This window comes from Lepisma saccharinum, chromosome 29 (genome assembly GCF_977018435.1).
Source record: "Lepisma saccharinum chromosome 29, izLepSacc3.1, whole genome shotgun sequence".
Taxonomy (NCBI): Eukaryota; Metazoa; Arthropoda; class Insecta; order Zygentoma; family Lepismatidae; genus Lepisma; species Lepisma saccharinum.
This window is the reverse complement of record NC_139257.1, coordinates 17,204,784-17,229,197: the sequence shown is the minus strand read 5'-3', so window position 1 is coordinate 17,229,197 and position 24,414 is coordinate 17,204,784. Positions and strand designations below refer to the sequence as shown.

General features: G+C 41.6%; 1 protein-coding gene across 2 annotated transcripts in view; it reads left to right on the top strand.

Annotated features, from left to right (window-relative positions):
- LOC145981230 (sodium-coupled monocarboxylate transporter 1-like) overlaps positions 1 to 24,414 on the top strand; it is a 99,248-nt gene that overhangs the window by 66,600 nt on the left and 8,234 nt on the right. For both annotated transcript variants that reach the window (XM_083114376.1, XM_083114375.1), the window contains 2 exons: positions 11,507 to 11,685; positions 12,228 to 12,429. In XM_083114376.1, coding sequence (XP_082970502.1) covers positions 11,507 to 11,685; positions 12,228 to 12,429 — 381 coding nt within the window. The remainder of the gene's footprint in view (positions 1 to 11,506; positions 11,686 to 12,227; positions 12,430 to 24,414) is intronic.

Sequence of the window (24,414 nt, the reverse complement as noted above, 5' to 3'; positions counted from 1 at the left end):
TAAGCCTCCAATTGAATTTTTATGTTCGCAACGCTTTTACCGATGACCTGCAGTTCGTCCGACGATGGTAGGTTCGTCATTGTATCTTCCAAAGTCTGCAACTTGGATTTAATTTCTTCCAACGTGCTGGTGAATTCTTCTTGTAATTTGGAAACGACGACATGCAAGCGTTCTGCGTCTATATCGTTCACCACAGTTTGAAGTTCAGAGAAATTCTTTTCTATTGCGGAAGTTCGTTCTTCGATTTCGAGTTTCAATTTTTCCAAATCTTCATTTTTCGATTGAAATTGTTGTAATTTGGCCAAATCATTTTGAAGCGAATCCACGTTCAACTGTATATTTTGAACGCTGTCGTAAGAAGGTACGTCGACATAATTTTTTATCAGCGTTTTCAGTTCGGAATCGATTTTCAGAATAGGGTCGAGACATTGCGTTTGGAGCGTAGCGATTTCCGACTCTAAACTTTTGTTTAAGGTTTCCTGCAAAGCGATCAAATCAGTCCTCAACTTCTTAACTCGAATGTCCAACATGAGAATCTCTTCTGCATGGTCCACACGCTTGGTGTTGCCGAAAATGTCGTTAGGCATTTTTTGGTTAACGGTTATTTATAATAGGATAGACGATTCGTAATTCTACGAAGAGAGGAATAAGTTTGTCGTAGTCTCCGAGGAGTTCCACGTACAGGTAATCTCCTGCAGAAACATCGTACGTAATGTTAGAAAGCATCTTGTCGTGCTTGATTCGAAAAATATTCTTGCCGGTAGATATTTTGATTTCGCCTGCGTTTTCCGGATTCACGGTGATTTGAAGTTTCCCGTCGATCGGAATTTCATAGAAATGTAAATTGTTATTAAAAACATAAAACATCTTGCCCACATCGCTATTTATTTCCGTCCATATACTATTAAGATGTACAATTAGTAGACCATTGAGTTTAGATAATACGGAAGGTAAGAGGTTATTAGAATTCGGTGAAGGAGTGTCCATCTTGCTTTCTTTGCGAAAACCAAAGAGATTCATTGTCCTTGTTAGTTATTTAACACAATAAGTGTTAATGAAGTCCGCTGTGTTTTTTGAAGAAGAATAGCATAGGGAGGAAAAGAATGAAAGTGGGAGCCCTCGGGCGATGAAAAGTTGCAACCTGTTATTATGCTGTTAAGCCCGCTCCAAAACGAGACTCATTAAATTCAACTCTTATTTTCATCGCCCGAGGGCTTCCACTTTCATTCTTTTCCTCCGCCTGCTTTTGAAGAGGAAAAAACACAGCGGACTTCATGCTATGGGGTTACGGTTAACACACGTCACATTTATCGCTTCCATTGTAGTGCCCCCACTCTCGCGTGTGGATTTGACAATTGAGAACACGTAACTTGTTGTCCCTTGCATCCAATGCTACTTTGGTTACGCGCATCGTGTACAAATCATGCAATTTACTTGCAATGCGATGATCGGTGCTGAGTTGCCTTTTACCATGAAAAAGGCATTCTTTGTAGTCTTGCATGCTAAATTTGCTGGTACTTATTTTTCCCACCCCCTTCGCCTTCTTGATCTCTTTTTCTTCTGTAATCTTTACACAGTACATTTTGGCACGAAGCCCCGCAAATTCGCTGATGTACTCCCCGCCAACTTCATCTTTGTATTTTCCAATCGTCATTTTGTTTTCTGCCGAATGTAAGTGATGGCCTGATGGTAAGTTGCTAAAATCAAACAGATGCTTCATCTTAGTCAGATCATGTTCGAGGCTTGGTGTTTGGATTAGAAAAATGAAGCTATCCGTGTCAATGTAACATATTTGGATGTTATCTCTATAAAAAGGTTGAAACTGATCGTAGTACGATTGGTACATGTGCAATTTTGATAGTTCAAGGACAGTAGCACCTATGGCAATCGGCTTGTTGAGCATCACCTGCTTCTTGCTCCTCTCGACGAATACTAGATTCTCGTCGAAAATAGTGAAGTTTTTGAAGTAGGGGGATGCGACGATCTTTTCAAATTTCTTTTCATCCGTGACCAACATTGCGTCGATGTAATTACGCACGTTCTCCATCGTCTTGCCGTAGATGGCGTTATTGAACAGTTTGTACAGATCCTTGTCTGCAGGCGATGTCGATTGCGCTCTGCGTCGCGTGTTCTCGGCTATGTACGGTTCGAGCCACTTGCTCTGTCGGAACTTCAATCCTCTATGAACTTTCTTCAACTGCAAGCCGTGACTTATGTAAAATTGGAGGAGTCGGTAGTGCAGAACGTAATTCCGCTTGTTCTCCATGCTTAGTATGAGTTTTGGCTCCGATCCTCCAGGTGGCTTCTTTTTGGAGGGGGCCAGGGCCAATCCATGATGTTTCTCGTAAAGTGTTTCGGGATAATCGAGATCCACTTCCAAGAAACAGCCCCATTCGTTATCTTCGCTCCAGTTGAGAAAATCCTCGCAGGAGAGTTCCTCTTCGGTCATCCACGCGTAGTCGCTGATGGGAAGACACTGGGACATGGAGTGGCCGTACAGGTTGTTGACATCCCAGTAGACAATATAGGTGTTGGGCTTCGATGCATCGTAACCAGGCGTATGAGAATTGTTTGCCTGAGCATGGCGTCGGGGACATTGGACGATGCCACCGCGTATCGCACTCTCCATGAAAGCATACTGTTCCTTCTCTGCGATGAGTCCCAGTTCCACCTTGGTGTATTTCATCATCGATTCCCAAGTCAATCCCGGCGTGGTGAAGAAATACGCAGGATCCAACTTGTATATCGTGATGCATCTCTTACGAAACGATTCGAAAATATCCATCAGAAGTGTCACGTCCAATTTCAGATAAAGATCGTGATAATCACGAAAAGTTTGGCAATTGAATGCCGTCCATACACTACGAGCGTGTTCGTAGTCCTCTTCGGAACAGACGTCCTCCGTGAGAGAAGAATAAAATGCCTTCCGGGGTGGAAGTTCCGTCTCGTCAAATTTGTCGAAATCGTTGACGTACTCGTAGGGGTAGACGCCCTTGCGACGCAACAGATTCAAATTCTCATCTCTCCCCGAAAAACACATTTGCTTGGTGGCCACAAGATCTTCGTCGTCAAGTTGAGATGCAAGGCTTGCGAGGCTGGAGGACAGAAAATTGTAAGAGTCCAGGATTCGCACTTCCACACTTCCTCCTTCTTGGAGAGGGATCCACACTCTCACTGTAATATACTTCTCGCTCGTTCTCGGAATGATGCTGATTCGAGAAGTTATGTTGTGGAGCTCTTTGACGAAGAGATGTGTGTCGTACTTCTCCGTGTAGTGCAGAAACACGGCAACAAAATGCGACTCCTTAATTTTAAGATTGCACGAATTACAGATGGTGCTTAGAAATAATCCATTCTGGTGGTTATGGTGGACGACCTTGTAATTTTCGGCGGTGAAAGTCTGGTTACACTCCTCGCATCTTGTCGCCGCGTCATGTCTCTGTTGTTGTTCCGTCGTGAGAGCAGGTGGAGAAACGTAAGAGCCTTTCAGGCTGGGTGCAAGTTCTCTCGCGCATTCCGCTATCTTCTCAACAAAATGTTTTGCCGCATCGGGTCCGCAATACAAGATGACATCATTCAATTTTTCTCCGTAGATGGAGAAACTGCAAGGCTCGTGGTGAAAAATTTGGGTCGTGCTTGAGGTAGAGGGATCAGGGTCGCAAGACGTCATGGGAACTTGGAAGCTTTCAAAGTCGGCATAAAGGACGACGGGATGGTGGAGAAGAGCCTGGTGTTTCTGAAATTTCATCTTGGTTCCGGGTTCCGGCATGACATCTTCGGGTTCTGCATTCACGGAGCCAAAACACTTGTGCTGTTCTTTCATCTTCTTTCCCTCGCGAAAAATTCTCAAGCATCGATCGCAAATTTCGATCTTATCGTGATGCTTGGTGATCTGTCTTCCTACTAATCCTGAGAAATTCCGTATCAAACTGTAACGGCCATCTACAAGCAAGAGTCGAATTACATTATTCTGGCTTCTAGCAGGTCTTAACACACGAATATTGCCGGAATCGTCAACCCCAAACACAGAAATATCGATATATTCTCCTTTTTCCTCTCTATAGTTTTTTAAAAATTGATTGATCTTATTCAGGGGCACAGGATAGGAAATTCCTCTCATCATATTCTCGTATCTTCCCTCGTATCCTCTGTAATTGGACAGGCGTTCGGGGTGAACATTATTAGCTGGGTGTAATGCGGCGATGACAGACCATAGGAAACTCTTCTGATCATTACTTTGTATGTTCAACACTGCATTTTGTTTTTTTTGTTTTTTTGTTTTTTTTTGAGTGCTGCGTAATGGTTTGTAATTGCAGACTCGAAGTTCTAACATGTGGTTGTGACCGCAAAGACTCCACCCACTTCCTCTACCTTCAAACTCTTCTTGTTTTTGTGTCAGGTGCTCAAATAGCCGTGTCACTATCTCGTCAAGATTCTCGTTATTGTCATCGTGTAAGCTTTCACACCCTACGTAAAAGCTAAAAGTGCTTGACTCGGACGAGACAACTTTCTCATACAGCAGGGTCAAGACGAGATGAATTTTAATTGCAACATTGACGAGGCAATCACGTAATTTATCGACTACCAGAGATTTCACATTGTCGAGGAAGATGCTCGAGTCACATTTTTCGTCGCTTCCAGATTTATACGTCATGATGCGTGCATTTTTATTCAAAGCACCGTCTTCATGCACATCAATGCGAGATTTTTTTGCCGGCGGGGCTACAACATCATGATCCGGTCGACGACATTTTTTCAAATGCCTAGCAATATTAGGTTTAGAAATCAACTTTCCACAGTTGCGACATGCCACTTTCCCGCAAAGACCGGAGGGACCTGGTTGCGATTCCATTTTTCTCTCTGTTATTTATATATATATACAGAGAAATTTTTTGGGGAGGTTGTGGTGATGGTAGTGGAAAGCGCACTGAAACAGAAGGAAAAAAAATTGAAAAAATGCTAGATATTTTTTCCTTCCACATATATATTAGACGCGAACAGTATGTATGTATGTGTGTGTGCACTGTTGTAGGAGGTTAAAAATATGGGACATGTAAGTGTGTGTCAATTTTTTATGGCTCCTCTGAATATGTGTGTGTCAGACGCAAAACAAAAATATTAATATATCATGAAAAAATAAAAACTTACCTTTCAAGAGAGATAGAGAGAAACTTCAAAATAAAAACTTGTAGCTCACTAAAACTTCCACGATGATAAATATGTATACTGCCAGATAAACAATTAAAAATACTGAACTGCCACGATTGACGTTCACCTTTCAAGAGAGATAGAGAGACTTCAAAATAAAACTTGTAGCTCACTAAAACTTCCACGATGATATATGATATATGTATACTGCCAGACAAACAAATTAAAAAATACTGAACTGCCACGATTGACGTTCACTATGATAATAATGTACAAAAGAAGAAACTGGTACGTTATATAGGAACTCCTTTTTTTCCCCCCTTCTCTCCTTCCTACTCCACGCAACTCTCTTTGGTGAAAACACAATGAGCGCTATAGTCAATATTCTAGCAAATAAAACCCTTGTTGGCTGATTCATTTATTCATGCTATATTTTTTTTCAACAAAAGATTTTATGATGCGCACAATATCCTGTGGGGACAAATAACAATAAACGGGACGTTGATAGTTCTACCCATGTATGTATTGTCGATTATTTCCCCCCCGGCCTCTATTCCACGCCCCGTCAGGGTGTGGTGTGTGAAACAAACGATTCCCAGTATAAAACTCAAAAAGCGGAAGTTGCTGCTGTGTTTGCTTCCGTCATATTCCCCTCTGATTCTATTGTTATCGGGGATGTGATGGATTCTTCATTCAGAACCGTGGGAAAGCTGAAAAAAAATAGAATCTCTTCGGGCGAAAGAGGATGCAAGGTGAATGGGTTCGGGGAGGGGTTGCTGTGGATAGTTTGGTCCGTGATGAAAATGTTACATTGGGCGACGAAACACAATTGCTCCACAGTGGGACAGGAAAAATTCTACCGAGCGTCGCTATCCACGCGAACATTAGAAATTGCCTGAATGCCTTGGGGGGCTTGGCATAGGATTATCGATTTTTGTTTTTAGAGAATAATTTATGTAAGATTCTAGCATCGAGAATAAACAATATTGATTAAATTTTTGACAACATTCACAGTACAAATCTAAACTCGTGATGATTTCGTCGCCACCATGCACCCCCCCGGCGAGGTTATATAGGGGCCAGGCATTCTAAAAAACAACAATTATTATTTGTTTGCTTGTTTGTGTTACAATACGGAAAATAATAAGAGGCATACGCACGCGCGCACGTATGTGTGTGGCACATCGTTCCCTCCCCGAGAGAGAGGTTTACGTAGGTCGCAATACATAAACATTTGGTCCCGGACTTGGAAAATTACGATAAAATACACTCATCTTTCAAAAATAAAAGAATGAGAGGAGAGGTTTACGAAGGTCACGATATATATAAACATTTGGCTCCGGACTTGGAAAATTACGATAAGGTGCACTCATTTTTCAAAATGAGAAGATGAGAAGATGAGAAGAGAGGTTTACGTAGCTCGCAATACATAAACATTTGGTCCCGGACTTGGAAAATTACGATAAAATACACTCATCTTTCAAAAATAAGAGAATGAGAGAATAAGAAAATGAGAAGATGAGAGAGCGCGCATGTGTATATGCCACATCTTTCCCCCCCGAGAGAAAAGTTTACGAAGATCACCATATATAAACATTTGGCCCCGTTGATTCCAGCACTCCAACTTCATCTCTAATATTGACGACAATATTCTAAAGGTAGAGAGAATGAGAGAATGAGAGAATGAGAGAATAAGAGGATGAGAAGAGAGGTTTACGAAGATCACAATATATAAACATTTGGTCCCAAACTTGGAAAATTACGATAAAGTGCACTCATCCTTCAAAAAATAAGAGAATGAGAGAATGAGAGAATGAGAGAATGAGAAAAGAGGTTTACGTAGGTCGTGATATATAAACATTTGGTCCCAGACTTGGAAAATTACGATAAGATGCACTCATCTTTCAAAAAATAAGAAAATAAGAAAATAAAAAAATGAGAGAATAAGAGAAAGATGGGAGGATGAGAGGAGGATGAGAGGAAGATGAGAGAATAAAAAGAGAATGAGAAAGATGAGAGGATGAGGGGATGAGAGCTCATCTTTCACTCATCACTGCCTTTTTGCGCCCGTGAAACGTCGTCAGCGTAATAAATGAGGCGCGGAACGGGGGGGGAAAGTGAGTTTTTCAACTTTTTGTGGTCGTTTAGTCAAGAAATCAGAGTTGTCGTCAGAAGTACATATTTACTCTACTTATATATATATATGTATATATAAACATTTATTGGTTGTGAACAAAATCCATGCACCAGTTAACAGTGTATCAATTGGTATTTTATACATGCATGCACCCGTTTATTTGAAAATTAAAATGCCTATTGTGCATTTTGTTTCATTTCCTTGTTAATCATGTTATTATTGCAACACACGACTTGAGATGGTATTACAGCAGCCCCGTCCAGTTCGCGACATTTTTTTACTCTAGCTGCGCTCGTGCGTCTAATTGGTTACACGGTGCAACACCAACTCCTCTACTTTGTTGATTGGGTGTCAAGTAGTGTATTTGGTGTATGCACCGTTTGCACTAAGGTAGGTGAGCCAGAGGTGGCCATAGATAAGCTTCTAGGACAATTTACAAATATCAAATGAGAGATACATTTATGAAATTTTAAGAAATAACTCCTATAACTAATTAACAACATGTACCATATAAATATTTTGTGAAATTGCTTGCAACTTTCTTTTTTAATAATTACAAAACCGTTACATCTGTTCCCAAGGTGGCCGATGGGTAGGGGAGACCGGGGTCAAATGTAACAAAATTTGAATAATGTGGCATATTTGTAACACTTGCAATAATTAATCACGGATTTTTATTGGAAACCATCTATTCACCCTTCGCCAATCATTGTAGTACACACACAAAACATATTTATGATCCATAATATGTGCATAATATGCAAATAAGTGCGGAAGGGTGTACTGTTACAATTGACCCACTAGTGGGGATAATTGTAACACGCATATGGGTCAATTGTAACACTCATAATAAATTAAAAGAATTGGTGAGTATAGTGGGCCATCATACATAAAATACAACATACATAGATTCATACATTCATAAATGGTTCTCAGATTATGAACAGACTAACTTGTCACATGCATTTCCAGTCCCAATGCACCCCACAGGTCCACCATTAACAAAATGCTCGCGAAAGTTTTTACGGGGGAATATAAACATTGGTGGCACACAGTTCCCCACCGCACTAACTGCCGCGCAAACTGTTACCAAAGTCCCTCGTTCTGCAGATGTTATGGAGCCCACTTGCTTTGTTTCTTTTGGAGCAATGATTTTGGTCGGACTCTGTATGGACTCTCGTCTCGTCTATGTTGTAGACATTGTGTGGCTCGAAGTTATGCTCGTCTAGGACTTTTGACAGATTATCAAAAAAATTGTTTATTCGTTCGATTGAAGTTAATTGCTCTGGAAAGACTTGTTGCTTCCGGTCGGCGAAGGGACAGGGACGGATTCCTCTTCAAAAAGGCACTCAGCCAGTCAACACCAGCCATCTCATTGTCATTCACGTTCTTCGGAAAATTTAAACTGTAGCGAACGGCGCACTGATAGGCCAGCCGCCTCAGATCCTTGGTGGAGAGTCCGTAATAAAAATCAGCAGCTCTCTTCACATAATCTGTCAATATTTCCTCTTCATGCGATTGGAAGACACAGTTATGAAAATTGTATCCAGTTTTTGGATTCTTGTTTCCGCGTTTCTTATTACAAAACCTGTAGAGGGAGACATGGCAAGGTCCGAAATCCTTAGCGGCACTCCTCACTGATTGGTCATTGTCCATAACAGCAGAAGCAGCAGCTTCCATCACATCTTGGGGTGTCCCTCGGTCCGTTCGTCTTTCACGATTACGCGTCATACTGAAACAAACAAATACATAATATGTAATGAAATTGTTAAAGGGAACTACAAAGGAAAACAATTTAGCACACAACGTGAGTGTACAGGGTGGCTCAAAAAGTCACTTAACACCACCGGTACAAGGCCACTGCAGCGTGCAACATGGAAATGGTGATGACCAATCGTTGCCAGGCCAAGGGGGGACCACATTGACGCCCCCCGCACGGTCGGCGGCCATCTTGATATCCGCCATCTTGAATTCAACTTTAGAATTTTAAATGGGAAGGGGGTGATATGATATATCAAATCAGACTAGAATTTCACGAGAAATGCAATGGTGAAGATTTTTTTGATGTATCTTTAACCAGTAAAAAGTTATGACTGAATTCTTGTACCAATTTGCTTCTTTTCGAGGTGTCAATTTTCCATCAACGGAACCTTAAATGCTTAGGGTTACTTGGATTTGTTAAATAAACATGTTTCTTCATCCTTGCTTATGGAAGAAGGTACTTTTTACAGAGCTTTTTTCAATAGGGAGGAACACCAGAACACTATGGGAACGTTGTGAAGCAGTTTCTGTCCAAAGTTAGTTATCAGATGACAAGGGTCGCATATTCTGTTTATGAACTTCCTTATGAATATAAACATTAGCCTTGTCATTGTAAATTACAGCGTCACACTGTAAATTGTTCACGACAACCATTCATAATGCGCAGCTAGATTGCAACTGACTCTAACGGTCCTTCGTGGCTTCGTTCACTTTGTCTCTCCGGCTACTTCAGCCATCTGCCGGCATTCAAGTCAATTAAAACAAACCCACAATCGCGATTGTTAGAAAAATTGACCCGTGTTACATTTGACCCCGGTCTCCCCTACCAAAAGTGGCCCACTGATTATAGTTTCGTATAAAATGTTGCTTGCGCTCAAGAAAACATATTTAATCATGATTATTCATTTTTATATAATTTATTAGAGAAATTGTTAGTCTCAAACTTTTGATTGGTGACATGCATTATGTATACAATAACGACGCATAACGATATAAATAAAAGAAATTCTCGGAAATAAAATTATCACTGAAGTATTTAACATATAAAACCAACATAATAATAACATTAATTGATTCATAAAAGGCTGTGTAAATTTAACATTATTAGGTAATATTTGATAATAACACTTATGTTAATGTGCCATGGGCCACCTTGGGAACTCGCTTCTCGCCTACGTTTTTCTACAAAAATAGGTATCGTTCCTTTGACACAAAAACATTTTTACAATGTAACTATGTGATCAAAAAGATAATTAAAGGAGCTTTCAAAACATGTATAAAATATTAACATTCGTTAATTTCAAAGACCTACACACACGCATTACTAACTTACCTTAAAATAACAACGACAATTTATCTGCTCGATCCTTGATACAATAACTTACATAAAATGGCTGCGCCTGCCCGAGACAGTTCGTTTTCTGCACAGTCCACCAGAGGGGGACTGGGTACATTGATGTAGTGTCATTTGTTAACTTTGTTAAATACTAATATCATTTTCGTGAAGTAGAACCTTTGGTTCACCTACCTTACGTTCAGGAACGGTGTAACGTGTGCTGTATGGTCACGTGGTGCGTGCTAACTAATCAAGTGAACGTTCAAAGCAGCAGACAGGCATTTGTTGTGAGCACCCCTATCCGTCTACTTGGTTGAACGTCATTTCCTTACAACAGTCTGACACCCGGATGCGTATTTACAAACCATCGAGTGTTGCAGAACCAGACGATTATAATGCTTTCTTATTGGCTGTGCCCACCGAAAGTGTTTATGTTCCGTGTTCATCATCCCTTGAGTGTTTGTTTTGAGAATAAGGATGAAGATGTCAGACTTGCGATTATTTAGTAATAAAGTTTGTAATCAAATTGTCCAAATTGTGTGAAGAAATATACTTTTGTATGGGGAGACAGTAAGAAAATACTGTTCAATCGTTGTCTGGTGATAAAAATCAATACGAAGCCATCGAAATATAATAATGTTGAATAAATATCTTGAAATATGGTTCTAAAATGACATTTCTGTATAATCAACCATGAACATGACATTGTAAATATACAATAGAGGCGTATTAATGACGGATAATGTTTTTTAAGTGAAGATAATTTTTTCTGAAAGTTTTGCTTTTCTGTCTTTCAAAACATCAATTTTAAAATTGTCCTCAAATATCAATCTGTGTTTAAAGGGGTTACTTATCTTGTTTGCGATGAATAACTGAAATCTACCCTGTTAATCTCAACCCTGCCCTCTAGCGTTAAACGCATTAACTTCCGGAACGACAGCCAATCAGAAGCCAGGTATCGATGGAGGTTCTGCAGCAATATAGGGTTTGTAAATACGCCACCGGGATACACATGCACTACACCCAGTGTCAAAAAGTGTAGCGGACTAGACGGGGCTGGTATTAGAGTGAGCTGGCTAAGTTGATAATTCGAGGTTTTTATAATGGTCTGTGTGAAATTGCAGGGAGCGCTTGTAGGTGGAATATCGGGCATAACGCTGGTCGCCTGGACGTCCCTAGGAACGCAGGCAGCGGTTGCATCCGGCCAAATCCTCTTTCCAAAGAAGCCTATTTCGGTCGACGGTTGTCCGGCAGGGGTCAACACAACGGGTGTGGTCATCGATGTCCTTACAGAGCAGATTATGTAAGTATATACAGTAAACTCTCGTTAATTCGAACAAAGTTTATTCCCATTGAAATCATCTTTAATGATACATCATGTTCTTGCTAATTCGAATTTTGGATGGTTCGAACTTTTTTTGTTTCCCTTAGGAATTCGAATTAGAAAGAGCTCACTGCATTATTTCCTTGGGCTAAGTTTGGAGACAACGCTGAGTGTATAATACAGTCACCTTCCATTTTGATTTTCAAGAAATTTTCACTAGTTAGTTCAGTCACTGGCAATACAATTGGGACATTGTCATCACATTACGGAAAACAAAATAACTGAAAAGGATTGTTTGTCGTTGGGCATACACTCCTGTTCACATAAAGTGGCACACTTTATAGGGTTGATCAGTTGAAGAACGTGCACTTTATCTGACCGGGAGTGTACATAGCCCTAGTTTTCAGAAAATTGCAGCAGAACTCTGAAATTTTAATATTATTCTTTCCTTGATCAAATAACTGGTCCAGAAAATTTGAATGAACCTAATCTACAGTGTTATGTTCTAAATTTTCCCTCAGGGACGGAGTGTTCCCCTTGTACAGGATGTCCTATCTCTGGTTCACGGGCCTCGGTGCTCTGGCGGTGATCGTGGTTGGTCTCGCCGTCAGCTTCATCTCAGGCGCCAACGACCCCAGTGAAATGGACCCCTCTCTCTTTGCACCATTCACCCAACGGTTCCTGCCCAAGAGGTCGAAGGAAGCGGCCGAGAAGAAATTGCTTGTGAGTTTCCTGGGGTTTTCGTTCAATAGTTACCCGAGCCTAAAGGGTGTATAGTGCTTTTCCTGTCTGGGATGAAAGGTCTGGTACTCTTCAACTTGTTGGTGTCCTTTTGAAATATGGAAAAAGTGGCTACTTCCTCTTCTTCCTTCCCTTTTATTTGCAACTCTTTTGACTCTTTTTTTCCTTGTATCTTCTTCTCAGCTTTCTACCCTTTCTCACTTTAGTACCTATTCCTTCGTCTTTACTTCATCTCTTCTTGACCTTCTCACATTTTCTGTCAGTTTCTTCTTTATTCTTTCTCTATATCGAACTTCTGCTATTACTCTTTCTTCTCTCTTATCCCCTCTTTCCTCTATATTTCTCTTTGTACTTTCTGCTTTTCTTTTTCTTTCTTTCTCATTCTTTGTCTTTTTGGCTTCTCTATTTCTTTCTAGCTCCTTCACTTCCCCCCTCTCTCTCTCTCTATCTCCTTCTATCTCTCTGTGTGTGTTTCTTTGCATCTTTGGTTCTCATATTTTACCTGTTTCTCACTTATGTTTCTGCTGTCTTTCCTTCTCTCTCTCTCTCTTTCTGTGGTTTCATTAATTCCTTTCCCTTCTCCCATTCTATTGCTTATTTCATCTCTCTTTTTCCATCTCCCTTAATTCTTCTTATGATGGCAAATCCTTCGTAAAAGTTTATTAGTTTTTGCTCCCACCTATAAAAAGGTGCCGATACTGCGTACCGTTGTGAACCGCCAGAAAAAAAGTACTGTGTATATTGATTGAGTTGGTATTTTAAGTTCACTTTATGCACAGTAAGGCTAATCGGGACGGAACCCACAGTTTAAAGTGGGATCCGATCGACTTTGTGCCTCCACCGGGTATCGAACCCGGGACAGTACTGTGCATATAACAGGTGCGGCAGTGAAACGGGCGATTTGGCAACCCTGGAAATAGCACGTTACGTAAGCAAGCAGAAAACGGGAGTGGTGCCATCTGGACAACAAATCTTTGCCATTGACACTGATATCGGTGTTCAGTCGAAATGGCGTCGTGGACAGGTGAACAACGCGCTTTTGCCGTCAAGGCGTTTTACAAAAACAACGACAGCTACGTGGCCGCGCAGCCTTATTTTTTTGAAGACGTTCGCGGCAATGCTGTGACTGTGAATACAGAACGTTATGCTCACATGTTGAACTATTTCCTAGTGCCACAGCTCGCTGATCTTCCTGTAACTGGAAACACTTTCTTCCAACAAGACGGGGCCACATGCCATACCTCGCGGATTTCCATTAACGTGCTACAGAACATCTTTCCTGGTCACCTCATCTCCAAGAACGGGGACAGTTCCTGGCCTCCAAGATCCCCTGACCTTTCGGCTTGTGATTTCCTTTGGGGTTATTTGAAATCTGAGATCTTCCGTTGTGACCCACCACAGACCATCCAGGACCTGAAGGATCGCATTCGGGAGGAAGTTAATTGAATTCCAGTGCCAATACTGCAAGATGTGATGTCGAACTTTTGTAAAAGACTTCGCATGTGTGTGACGGAAAATGGGGGCCACCTGAGTGATGTAATTTTCAAGTGATGGACATTTTGTGCCGTGACATGTCTGTGCAAGATGTGCACGTTGTTCAGAAACATTCATCACAAATTGCAAGCATTGTAAATTCATGTTGTATTTGTTTGATATCGTTGTGAATAAATTTATATCTCTGGTGGAGGTTTCAAAATCGCCCGTTTCACTGCCGCACCTGTTATAATAGTACAATTAGCATTTCAAACTTGGGAAGTTAATTACGTGAATATTAAAAAAAAGACTGCATGTAGTTTCATCATTTTACATATCCAAGATTATGGAAATCATATGGAAAGTTCTATAGCCTGTCCCAAGAGTCTTTACAGCAACGCCGTGCAGAAAGGTAGAGAATGGGCGGAGTAAAGCAGTGCGCGCTGCTGCAAACGGACTTCATTGGTCGAGCCGTCTTGAATCACTACTTGCACGGAAGATTTGTTATGGCTCGTTTGCTCTATGGACTCCTGGGACAGAGAGAATGCATATTAAACATTTCAATAAGTAGATAGTAAATATGCCTTTGACGCCAACTCTGATTTCTTGACCAAACGACCACAAAAAGTTGAAAAACTCACTTTCTCTCCCCGTTCCGCGCCTCATTTATTACGCTGACGACGTTTCACGGGCGCAAAAAGGCAGTGATGAGTGAAAGATGAGCTCTCATCCCCTCATCCTCTCATCTTTCTCATTCTCTTTTTATTCTCTCATCTTCCTCTCATCCTCCTCTCATCCTCCCATCTTTCTCTTATTCTCTCATTTTTTTATTTTCTTATTTTCTTATTTTTTGAAAGATGAGTGCATCTTATCGTAATTTTCCAAGTCTGGGACCAAATGTTTATATATCATGACCTACGTAAACCTCTTTTCTCATTCTCTCATTCTCTCATTCTCTTATTTTTTGAAGGGTGAGTGCACTTTATCGTAATTTTCCAAGTTTGGGACCAAATGTTTATATATCGTGATCTTCGTAAACCTCTCTTCTCATCTTCTTATTCTCTCATTCTCTCATTCTCTCATTCTCTCTACCTTTAGAATATTGTCGTCAACATTAGAGATGAAGTTGGAGTGCTGGAATCAACGGGGCCAAATGTTTATATATAGTGATCTTCGTAAACCTCTCTCTCGGGGGGGGAAGGATGTGGCATATACACACGCGCGCGCTCTCATCTTCTCATCCTCTTATTCTCTCATTCTCTTATTTTTGAAAGATGAGTGTATTTTATCGTAATTTTCCAAGTCCGGGACCAAATGTTTATATATTGCGACCTACGTAAACCTCTCCTCTCATCTTCTCATCTTCTCATTTTTGAAAAATGAGTGCACCTTATCGTAATTTTCCAAGTCCGGAGCCAAATGTTTATATATATCGTGACCTTCGTAAATCTCTCCTCTCACCCTCTTATTTTTTGAAAGATGAGTGTACCTTATCGTAATTTTCTAAGTCCGGGGCCAAATGTTTATATATATTGCGACCTACGTAAACCTCTCTCTCGGGGAGGGAACGATGTGCCACACACATACGTGCGCGCGCTTATGTATTGTAACACAAACAAACAAACAAATAATAATTGTTGTTTTTTAGGATGCCTGGCCCCTATAACCTCGCCAGAGGTGCATGTGGTGGCAGCGAAATCATCACGAGTTTAGATTTGTACTGCGAATGTTGTCAAAAATTTAATCAATATTGTTTATTCTCGATGCTAGAATCTTACATAAATTATTCTCTAAAAACGAAAATCGATAATCCTATGCCAAGCCCCCAAGGCATTCAGGCAATTTCTAATGTTCGCGTGGATAGCGATGCTTGGTAGAATTTTTCCTGTCCTACTGTGGAGCAATTGTGTTTCGTCGCCCAATGTAACATTTTCATCACGGACCAAACTATCCACAGCAACCCCTCCCCGAACCCATTCACCTTGCATCCTCTTTCGCCCGAAGAGATTCTATTTTTTTCAGCTTTCCCACGGTTCTGAATGAAGAATCCATCACATCCCCGATAACAATAGAATCAGAGGGGGATGTGGCGGAAGCAAACACAGCAGCATCTTCCGCTTTTTGAGTTTTATACTGGGAATCGTTTGTTTCACACACCACACCCTGACGGGGCGTGGAATAGAGGCCGAGGGGAAATGATCGACAATACATACATGGGTGGAACTATCAACGTCCCGTTTATTGTTATTTGTCCCCCACAGGATATTGTGCGCATCACAAAAGTTTTTTGTTGAAAAAAAATATAGCATGAGCGCTATAGTCAACAAGGGTTTTATTTGCTAGGACATTGACTATAGCGCTCATTGTGTTTTCACCAAAGAGAGTCGCGTGGAGTAGGAAGGAGAGAAGGAGAAAAAAGAAGAGGAGTTCCTATATAACGTATCAGTTTCTTTTTTGTACGTCATTATCATAGTGAACGTCAATCGTGGCAGTTCAGTATTCTTAATTGTTTGTCTGGCAGTATACATATATATCATCGTGGAAGTTTTAGTGAGCTACAAGTTTTATTTTGAAGTTTCTCTATCTCTCTTGAAAGGTGAACGTCAATCGTGGCAGTTCAGTATTCTTAATTGTTTATCTAGCAGTATACATATATATCATCGTGGAAGTTTTAGTGAGCTACAAGTTTTTATTTTGAAGTCTCTCTCTCTATCTCTGTTGAAAGGTAAGTTTTTATTTTCATGATATATTAATATTTTTTGTTTTGCGTCTGACACACACATATTCAAAGGAGTCATAAAAAATTGACACACACTTACATGTCGTATATTTTTAACCCCCTACAACAGTGCACACACACATACATACATACATACATACTGTTCGCGTCTAATATATATGTGGAAGGAAAAAATATCTAGCATTTTTCAACTTTTTTTTTCCTTCTGTTTCAGTGCGCTTTCCACTACCATCACCACAACCCCCCCAAAAAATTTCTCTGTATATATATATATAAATAACAGAGAGAAAAAATGGAATCGCAACCAGGTCCCTCCGGTCTTTGCGTTAAAGTGGCATGTCGCAACTGCGGAATATCAATTTCTAAACCTAATATTGCTAGGCATTTGAAAAAATGTCGTCGACCGGATCATGATGTCCTAGTCCCGCCGGCAAAGAAATCTCGCACTGATGGGCATGAATGCGGTGCTTTGAATAAAAGTGCACGCATCATGACCTATAAATCTGGAAGCGACGAAAAATGTGACTCGAGCATCTTCCTCGACAATGTGAAATCTCTGGTAGTCGATAAATTACGTGATTGCCTCGTCAATGTTGCAATTAAAATTCATCTCGTCTTGACCCTGCTGTATGAGAAAGTTGTCTCGTCCGAGTCAAGTACTTTTAGCTTTTACGTAGGGTGTGAAGCCTTACACGATGACAATAACGAGGATCTTGACGAGATAGTGACACGGCTATTTGAGCACTTGACACAAAAACAAGAAGAGTTTGAAGGTAGAGGAAGTGGATGGAGTCTTTGCGGTCGCAGCCACATGTTAGAACTTCGAGTCTGCAATTTCAAACCGTTACGCAGCGCTCAAAAAAAAAACAAAAAAACAAAAAAAGCAAAATGCAGTGTTGAACATACAAAGTAATGATCAGAAGAGTTTCCTATGGTCTGTCATCGCCGCATTACACCCAGCAAATAATGATAAACCCCAACGCCTGTCCAATTACAGAGGATATGAGGGGAGATACGAGAATATGATGAGAGGAATTTCCTATCCTGTGCCCCTGAATAAGATCAATCAATTTTTAAAAAACTATAGAGAGGAAAAAGGAGAAGATATCGATATTTCTGTGTTTGGGGTTGACGATTCCGGCAATATTCGTGTGTTAAGACCTGCTAGAAGCCAGAATAATGTAATTCGACTCTTGCTTGTAGATGGCCGTTACAGTTTGATACGGAATTTCTCACGATTAGTAGGAAGACAGATCACCAAGGATCACGATAAGATCGAAATTTGCGATCGATGCTTAAAAATTTTTCGCGAGGGAAAGAAGATGAAAGAACAGCACAAGTGTTTTGGCTCCGTGAATGCAGAACCCGAAGATGTCATGCCGGAACCCGGAACCAAGATGAAATTTCAGAAACACCAGGCTCTTCTCCACCATCCCGCTGTCCTTTATGCCGACTTTGAAAGCTTCCAAGTTCCCATGACGTCTTGCAACCCTGATCCCTCTACCTCAAGCACGACCCAAATTTTTCACCACGAGCCTTGCAGTTTCTCCATCTACGGAGAAAAATTGAATGATGTCATCTTGTATTGCGGACCCGATGCGGCAAAACATTTTGTTGAGAAGATAGCGGAATGCGCGAGAGAACTTGCACCCGGCCTGAAAGGCTCTTACGTTTCTCCACCTGCTCTCACAACAGAACAACAACGGGGACATGACGCGGCGACAAGATGCGAGGAGTGTAACCAGACTTTCACCGCCGAAAATTACAAGGTCGTCCACCATGACCACCAGAATGGATTATTTCTGAGCACCATCTGTAATTCGTGCAATCTCAAGATTAAGGAGTCGCATTTCGTTGCCGTGTTTCTGCACTACACGGAAAAATACGACACGCATCTCTTCGTTAAAGAGCTCTACAACATAACTTCTCGAATCAGCATTATTCCGAGAACGAGCGAGAAGTATATTACAGTGAGAGTGTGGATCCCTCTCGAAGAAGGAAAAAGTGTGGAAGTGCGAATCCTGGACTCTTACAATTTCCTGTCCTCCAGCCTCGCAAGCCTTGCATCTCAACTTGGCGACGAAGATCTTGTGGCCACCAAGCAAAAATGTTTTTCGGGGAGAGATGAGAATTTGAATCTGTTGCGTCGCAAGGGCGTCTACCCTTACGAGTACGTCAACAATTTCGACAAATTTGACGAGACGGAACTTCCACCCCGGGAGGTATTTTATTCTTCTCTCACGGAGGACGTCTGTTCCGAAGAGGACTACGAACACGCTCGTAGTGTATGGACGGCATTCAATTGCCAAACTTTTCGCGATTATCACGATCTCTATCTGAAATTGGACGTGACACTTCTGATGGATATTTTCGAATCGTTTCGTAAGAGATGCATCACGATATACAAGTTGGATCCTGCGTATTTCTTCACCACGCCGGGATTGACTTGGGAATCGATGATGAAATACACCAAGGTGGAACTGGGACTCATCGCAGAGAAGGAACAGTATGCTTTCATGGAGAGTGCGATACGCGGTGGCATCGTCCAATGTCCCCGACGCCATGCTCAGGCAAACAATCCTCATACGCCTGGTTACGATGCATCGAAGCCCAACACCTATATTGTCTACTGGGATGTCAACAACCTGTACGGCCACTCCATGTCCCAGTGTCTTCCCATCAGCGACTACGCGTGGATGACCGAAGAGGAACTCTCCTGCGAGGATTTTCTCAACTGGAGCGAAGATAACGAATGGGGTTGTTTCTTGGAAGTGGATCTCGATTATCCCGAAACACTTCACGAGAAACATCATGGATTGGCCCTGGCCCCCTCCAAAAAGAAGCCACCTGGAGGATCGGAGCCAAAACTCATACTAAGCATGGAGAACAAGCGGAATTACGTTCTGCACTACCGACTCCTCCAATTTTACATAAGTCACGGCTTGCAGTTGAAGAAAGTTCATAGAGGATTGAAGTTCCGACAGAGCAAGTGGCTGGAACCCTACATAACCGAGAACACGCGACGCAGAGCGCAATCGACATCGCCTGCAGACAAGGATCTGTACAAACTGTTCAATAACGCCATCTACGGCAAGACGATGGAGAACGTGCGTAATTACATCGACGCAACGTTGGTCACGGACGAAAAGAAATTTGAAAAGATCGTCGCGTCACCCTACTTCAAAAACTTCACTATTTTCGACGAGAATCTAGTATTCGTCGAGAGGAACAAGAAGCAAGTGATGCTCAACAAGCCGATTGCCATAGGTGCCACTGTCCTTGAACTATCAAAATTGCACATGTACCAATCGTACTACGATCAGTTTCAACCTTTTTATGGAGATAACATCCAAATATGTTACATTGACACGGATAGCTTCATTTTTCTAATCCAAACACCAAGCCTCGAACATGATCTGACTAAGATGAAGCATCTGTTTGATTTTAGCAACTTACCATCAGGCCATCACTTACATTCGGCAGAAAACAAAATGACGATTGGAAAATACAAAGATGAAGTTGGCGGGGAGTACATCAGCGAATTTGCGGGGCTTCGTGCCAAAATGTACTGTGTAAAGATTGCAGAAGAAAAAGAGATCAAGAAAGCGAAGGGGGTGGGAAAAATAAGTACCAGCAAATTTAGCATGCAAGACTACAAGGAATGCCTTTTTCATGGTAAAAGGCAACTCAGCACCGATTATCGCATTGCAAGTAAATTGCATGATTTGTACACGACCCGTGTAACCAAAGTAGCACTCGATGCAAGAGACAACAAATTACGTGTTCTCGATTGTCAAATCCACACGAGAGAGTGGGGTCACTGCAATGGAAGCGATAAATGTGACGTGTGTTAACCGTAACCCCATAGCATGAAGTCCGTTGTGTTTTTGAAGAAGAATAGCATACGGAGGAAAAGAATGAAAGAGGGAGCCCTCGGGCGATGAAAAATAAGAGTTGAATTTAATGAGCCTCAGTTTGGAGCGGGCTTAACTACATAATAACAGGTTGCAACTTTTCATCGCCCGAGGGCTCCCTCTTTCATTCTTTTCCTCCGTATGTTTTGAAGAATAGCAAAAAAGCACAATGTGTTAAATAACTAACAAGGACAATGAATCTCTTTGGTTTTCGCAAACAAAGCAAGATGGACACTCCATCAGCAAATTCTAATAACCTCTTACCTTCCGTGTTATCTAAACTCAATGGTCTACTAATTGTACATCTTAATAGTATATGGACGGAAATAAATAATGATGTGGGCAAGATGTTTTATGTTTTTAATAACAATTTACATTTCTATGAAATTCCGATCGACGGGAAACTTCAAATCACCGTGAATCCGGAGAACACAGGCGAAATCAAAATTTCTACCGGCAAGAACATTTTTCGAATGAAGCACGACAAGATACTTTCTAACATTACGTACGATGTGTCTGCAGGAGATTATCTTTACGTGGAACTCCTCGGAGACTACGACAAACTTATTCCTCTCTTCGTAGAATTACGAATCGTCTATCCTATTATAAATAACCGTTAACCAAAAATGCCTAACGACATTTTCGGCAACACCAAGCGTGTGGACCATGCAGAAGAGATTCTCATGTTGGACATTCGAGTTAAGAAGTTGAGGACTGATTTGATCGCTTTGCAGGAAACCTTAAACAAAAGTTTAGAGTCGGAAATCGCTACGCTCCAAACGCAATGTCTCGACCCTATTCTGAAAATCGATTCCGAACTGAAAACGCTGATAAAAAATTATGTCGACGTACCTTCTTACGACAGCGTTCAAAATATACAGTTGAACGTGGATTCGCTTCAAAATGATTTGGCCAAATTACAACAATTTCAATCGAAAAATGAAGATTTAGAAAAATTGAAACTCGAAATCGAAGAACGAACTTCCGCAATAGAAAAGAATTTCTCTGAACTTCAAACCGTCGTGAACGATATAGACGCAGAACGCTTGCATGTCGTCGTTTCCAAATTACAAGAAGAATTCACCAGCACGTTGGAAGAAATTAAATCCAAGTTGCAGACTTTGGAAGATACAATGACGAACCTACCATCGTCGGACGAACTGCAGGTCATCGGTAAAAGCGTCGCGAACATAAAAATTCAACTGGAGGCTTATCAAGATTTCGAACACATTCAAACCACCATCGCTACGCTTCAGGCGTCTCTGGAGTTGATCAACGAAGAAATTAAAAATATTCACGCTGAAGCAAGTGTGTTGACGAGTATTCAGGACACGTTAAGCACAGTTCAGCAGAAGATCCAATATTTGGAAAATTTGAACGTCGAATCCAATCTTACTCATTTTCATCACGTACTGGACAACATACAGGGTGACTTGGAATCGTTACGAACGAGCGTGCCTTCGAGCGAAGATTTGGAAAAATTGAAAACGGCGGTGACGGCACTATCCGATTCGAGTGACATCAAAAGTTCGTTGAGCGATCTCGAGAGTAAAGTGGCCAATCTCCCTACCTCCAAAGAATTACACGCTTTGAAAAGGAACATATCACGTATGCTGAAACGACTGGAAACGGAAACGACGAACGTGGAACAGATTCGAGACGAACTTGCTTCGCTGGTGTCGACGCTACCCACTTCGCAGAGCGTCGCCGACCTTCACACGCAGTTTACAGAGATGCGAAGCATCGTGAACGATCTTACCGAGAAGAGCTCGAAATTGAATCAAGTCGAGAACCTTCAGAACATTGTGGTCAACATCAGAGATCAAGTTGGAGTGCTGGAATCAACGCAGGAATTAACGCTGGCCTCTTTCGGTGCCAAGTTGCAAGAACTCAACGAAAGCTACAAGCAGTTGAACGTGGAAGTGAAAATCAAACCGTCATTTTCTACCGTAACGGATACCATAGTCGAGCATTTGGTGCCCGTACAAAACACACTGGGTCAGCTTCACAGCAACCTCGTTAGCATCGATACTAAATTCGCTAAACTGCATTCTCTGCAAGCCATCGAAATCAACAGCGTACCCAATCAACAGAGAATCTCCACGTTCATCGAAGGTAACAAACTGTACATGTTGCATCCTTATCATCCGTACTACAAGTTTCTCCTCGATGGTACGATTCAGATAAACGAATTTTCGTACTGGTCTCACGGTAGAAAAGCTAGCGTTCCCACCATGACTTTGATATCGAATCGTGGTGTCCAGAAAGCAGGAAATATTCCTCTGGCACGTTGGAACGAAACGCGCAACATATATGAAATACACGAAGACGAAGATCTCACCGTTTTCGACGTGAGTGCCGGCGATAAGCTGATCGTTCAAAACACGAGCGAAGTACCACCCTCTTTGAATCCCATCACGCTTGTGCTTCTCTTCAAACGTAATCTCTAAAAATAATAAAAATGTCTAGGCAAGCTATCGTCCAAGAATTGCATAAACCTGCACGCCGCAACTACAAACGTTTGGCTGTGGTAACCAAGGGAATCGACGACCTCTGGGAAAGTGACCTCGTGGAGATGAGTAGCGGCAAGTTAAAAAACGTACATAAATTGAACAAGGGCAACAAGTACCTCCTCACCGTCATAGACACGTTTTCGAAATTCGCATGGGCTCTACCTTTGAAGGCGAAAACGGGAACATGCGTCACGGAAGCATTCAAGACAATTTTTCGCGAAAGCGGCAGCAGACAACCACGGTTTCTGCACACGGACAAAGGGAAGGAATTTTACAATGCCGTATTCCAAAAGTTTATTCAGAAACACAACGTTCAACATTACTCGACCTTCAGTGACGTCAAGGCCAGCATCGTGGAAAGATTCAATCGCACTCTGAAATCGCGCATGTGGTCACGCTTCACGCTTCAGGGAAGCTACAAGTGGGTCACTATTCTTCCGGAACTTGTTAACGACTATAATCACACACGGCACGCAACGATAGGCATGAAGCCAGCTGACGTTACCAAGTCTGACGAGCAACGTTTAATTTCTAGCGTTTACTGTCCAAAGTACACGCCCACGACAAAAAAGGCTAAATACAAAATTGGAGAACAGGTGAGGGTTAGTAAATTGAAGCGAACGTTCGACAGGGGTTTCACACGAAACTGGAGCACCGAACTTTTTACCGTGGTTCGAGTTCTACCCGGGAACCGTCACACGTATATAATAAAAGACAGTGGCGGTGAAATTTTATTGGGGCGCTTCTATGAAGAGGAACTCTCTAAAACTAAATACCCCGACACGTACCTTATTGAAAAAGTTTTGCGCAAGAGAGCCAACAAATTTTTGGTGAAATGGCTGGGACTTCCGGAAACAAGTTGGATCGATTCAAACGAAGTGATTCTATGAGTACGTGGAATGTTGCGAAACGTTTACCTAATTCGGAAAGTCAAACGAGAAAAAAAAAGAACGGCGAATTGCTTCCCGACAGCATCCGCTGTCTGATCGTAGGTCCTTCAGGGTGTGGGAAAACGACACTGCTCGTGGACAATTTTCTCCTCGCACCGAATTGGTTAGATTGGAAGAACAGGCACCTGTACGTGTTCTCGAAAAGTTTGGAGCAATCCAAATACCAGCAACTGATGAAACTGTACGATGGTCTGGACATTGCAACGTTCGCCTCGGAAATAAAACCACTTGACGATTGTCGTGAAAATTCAGTCGTTGTGTTCGACGACGCCATCCTGGAAAATCAAAATGAAATTCGCAACTTTTTCACGCAAGGTCGTCACAAAGGAATGGATTGCTTCTACCTAGCTCAAACGTTTTCCAAAATTCCAAAACAG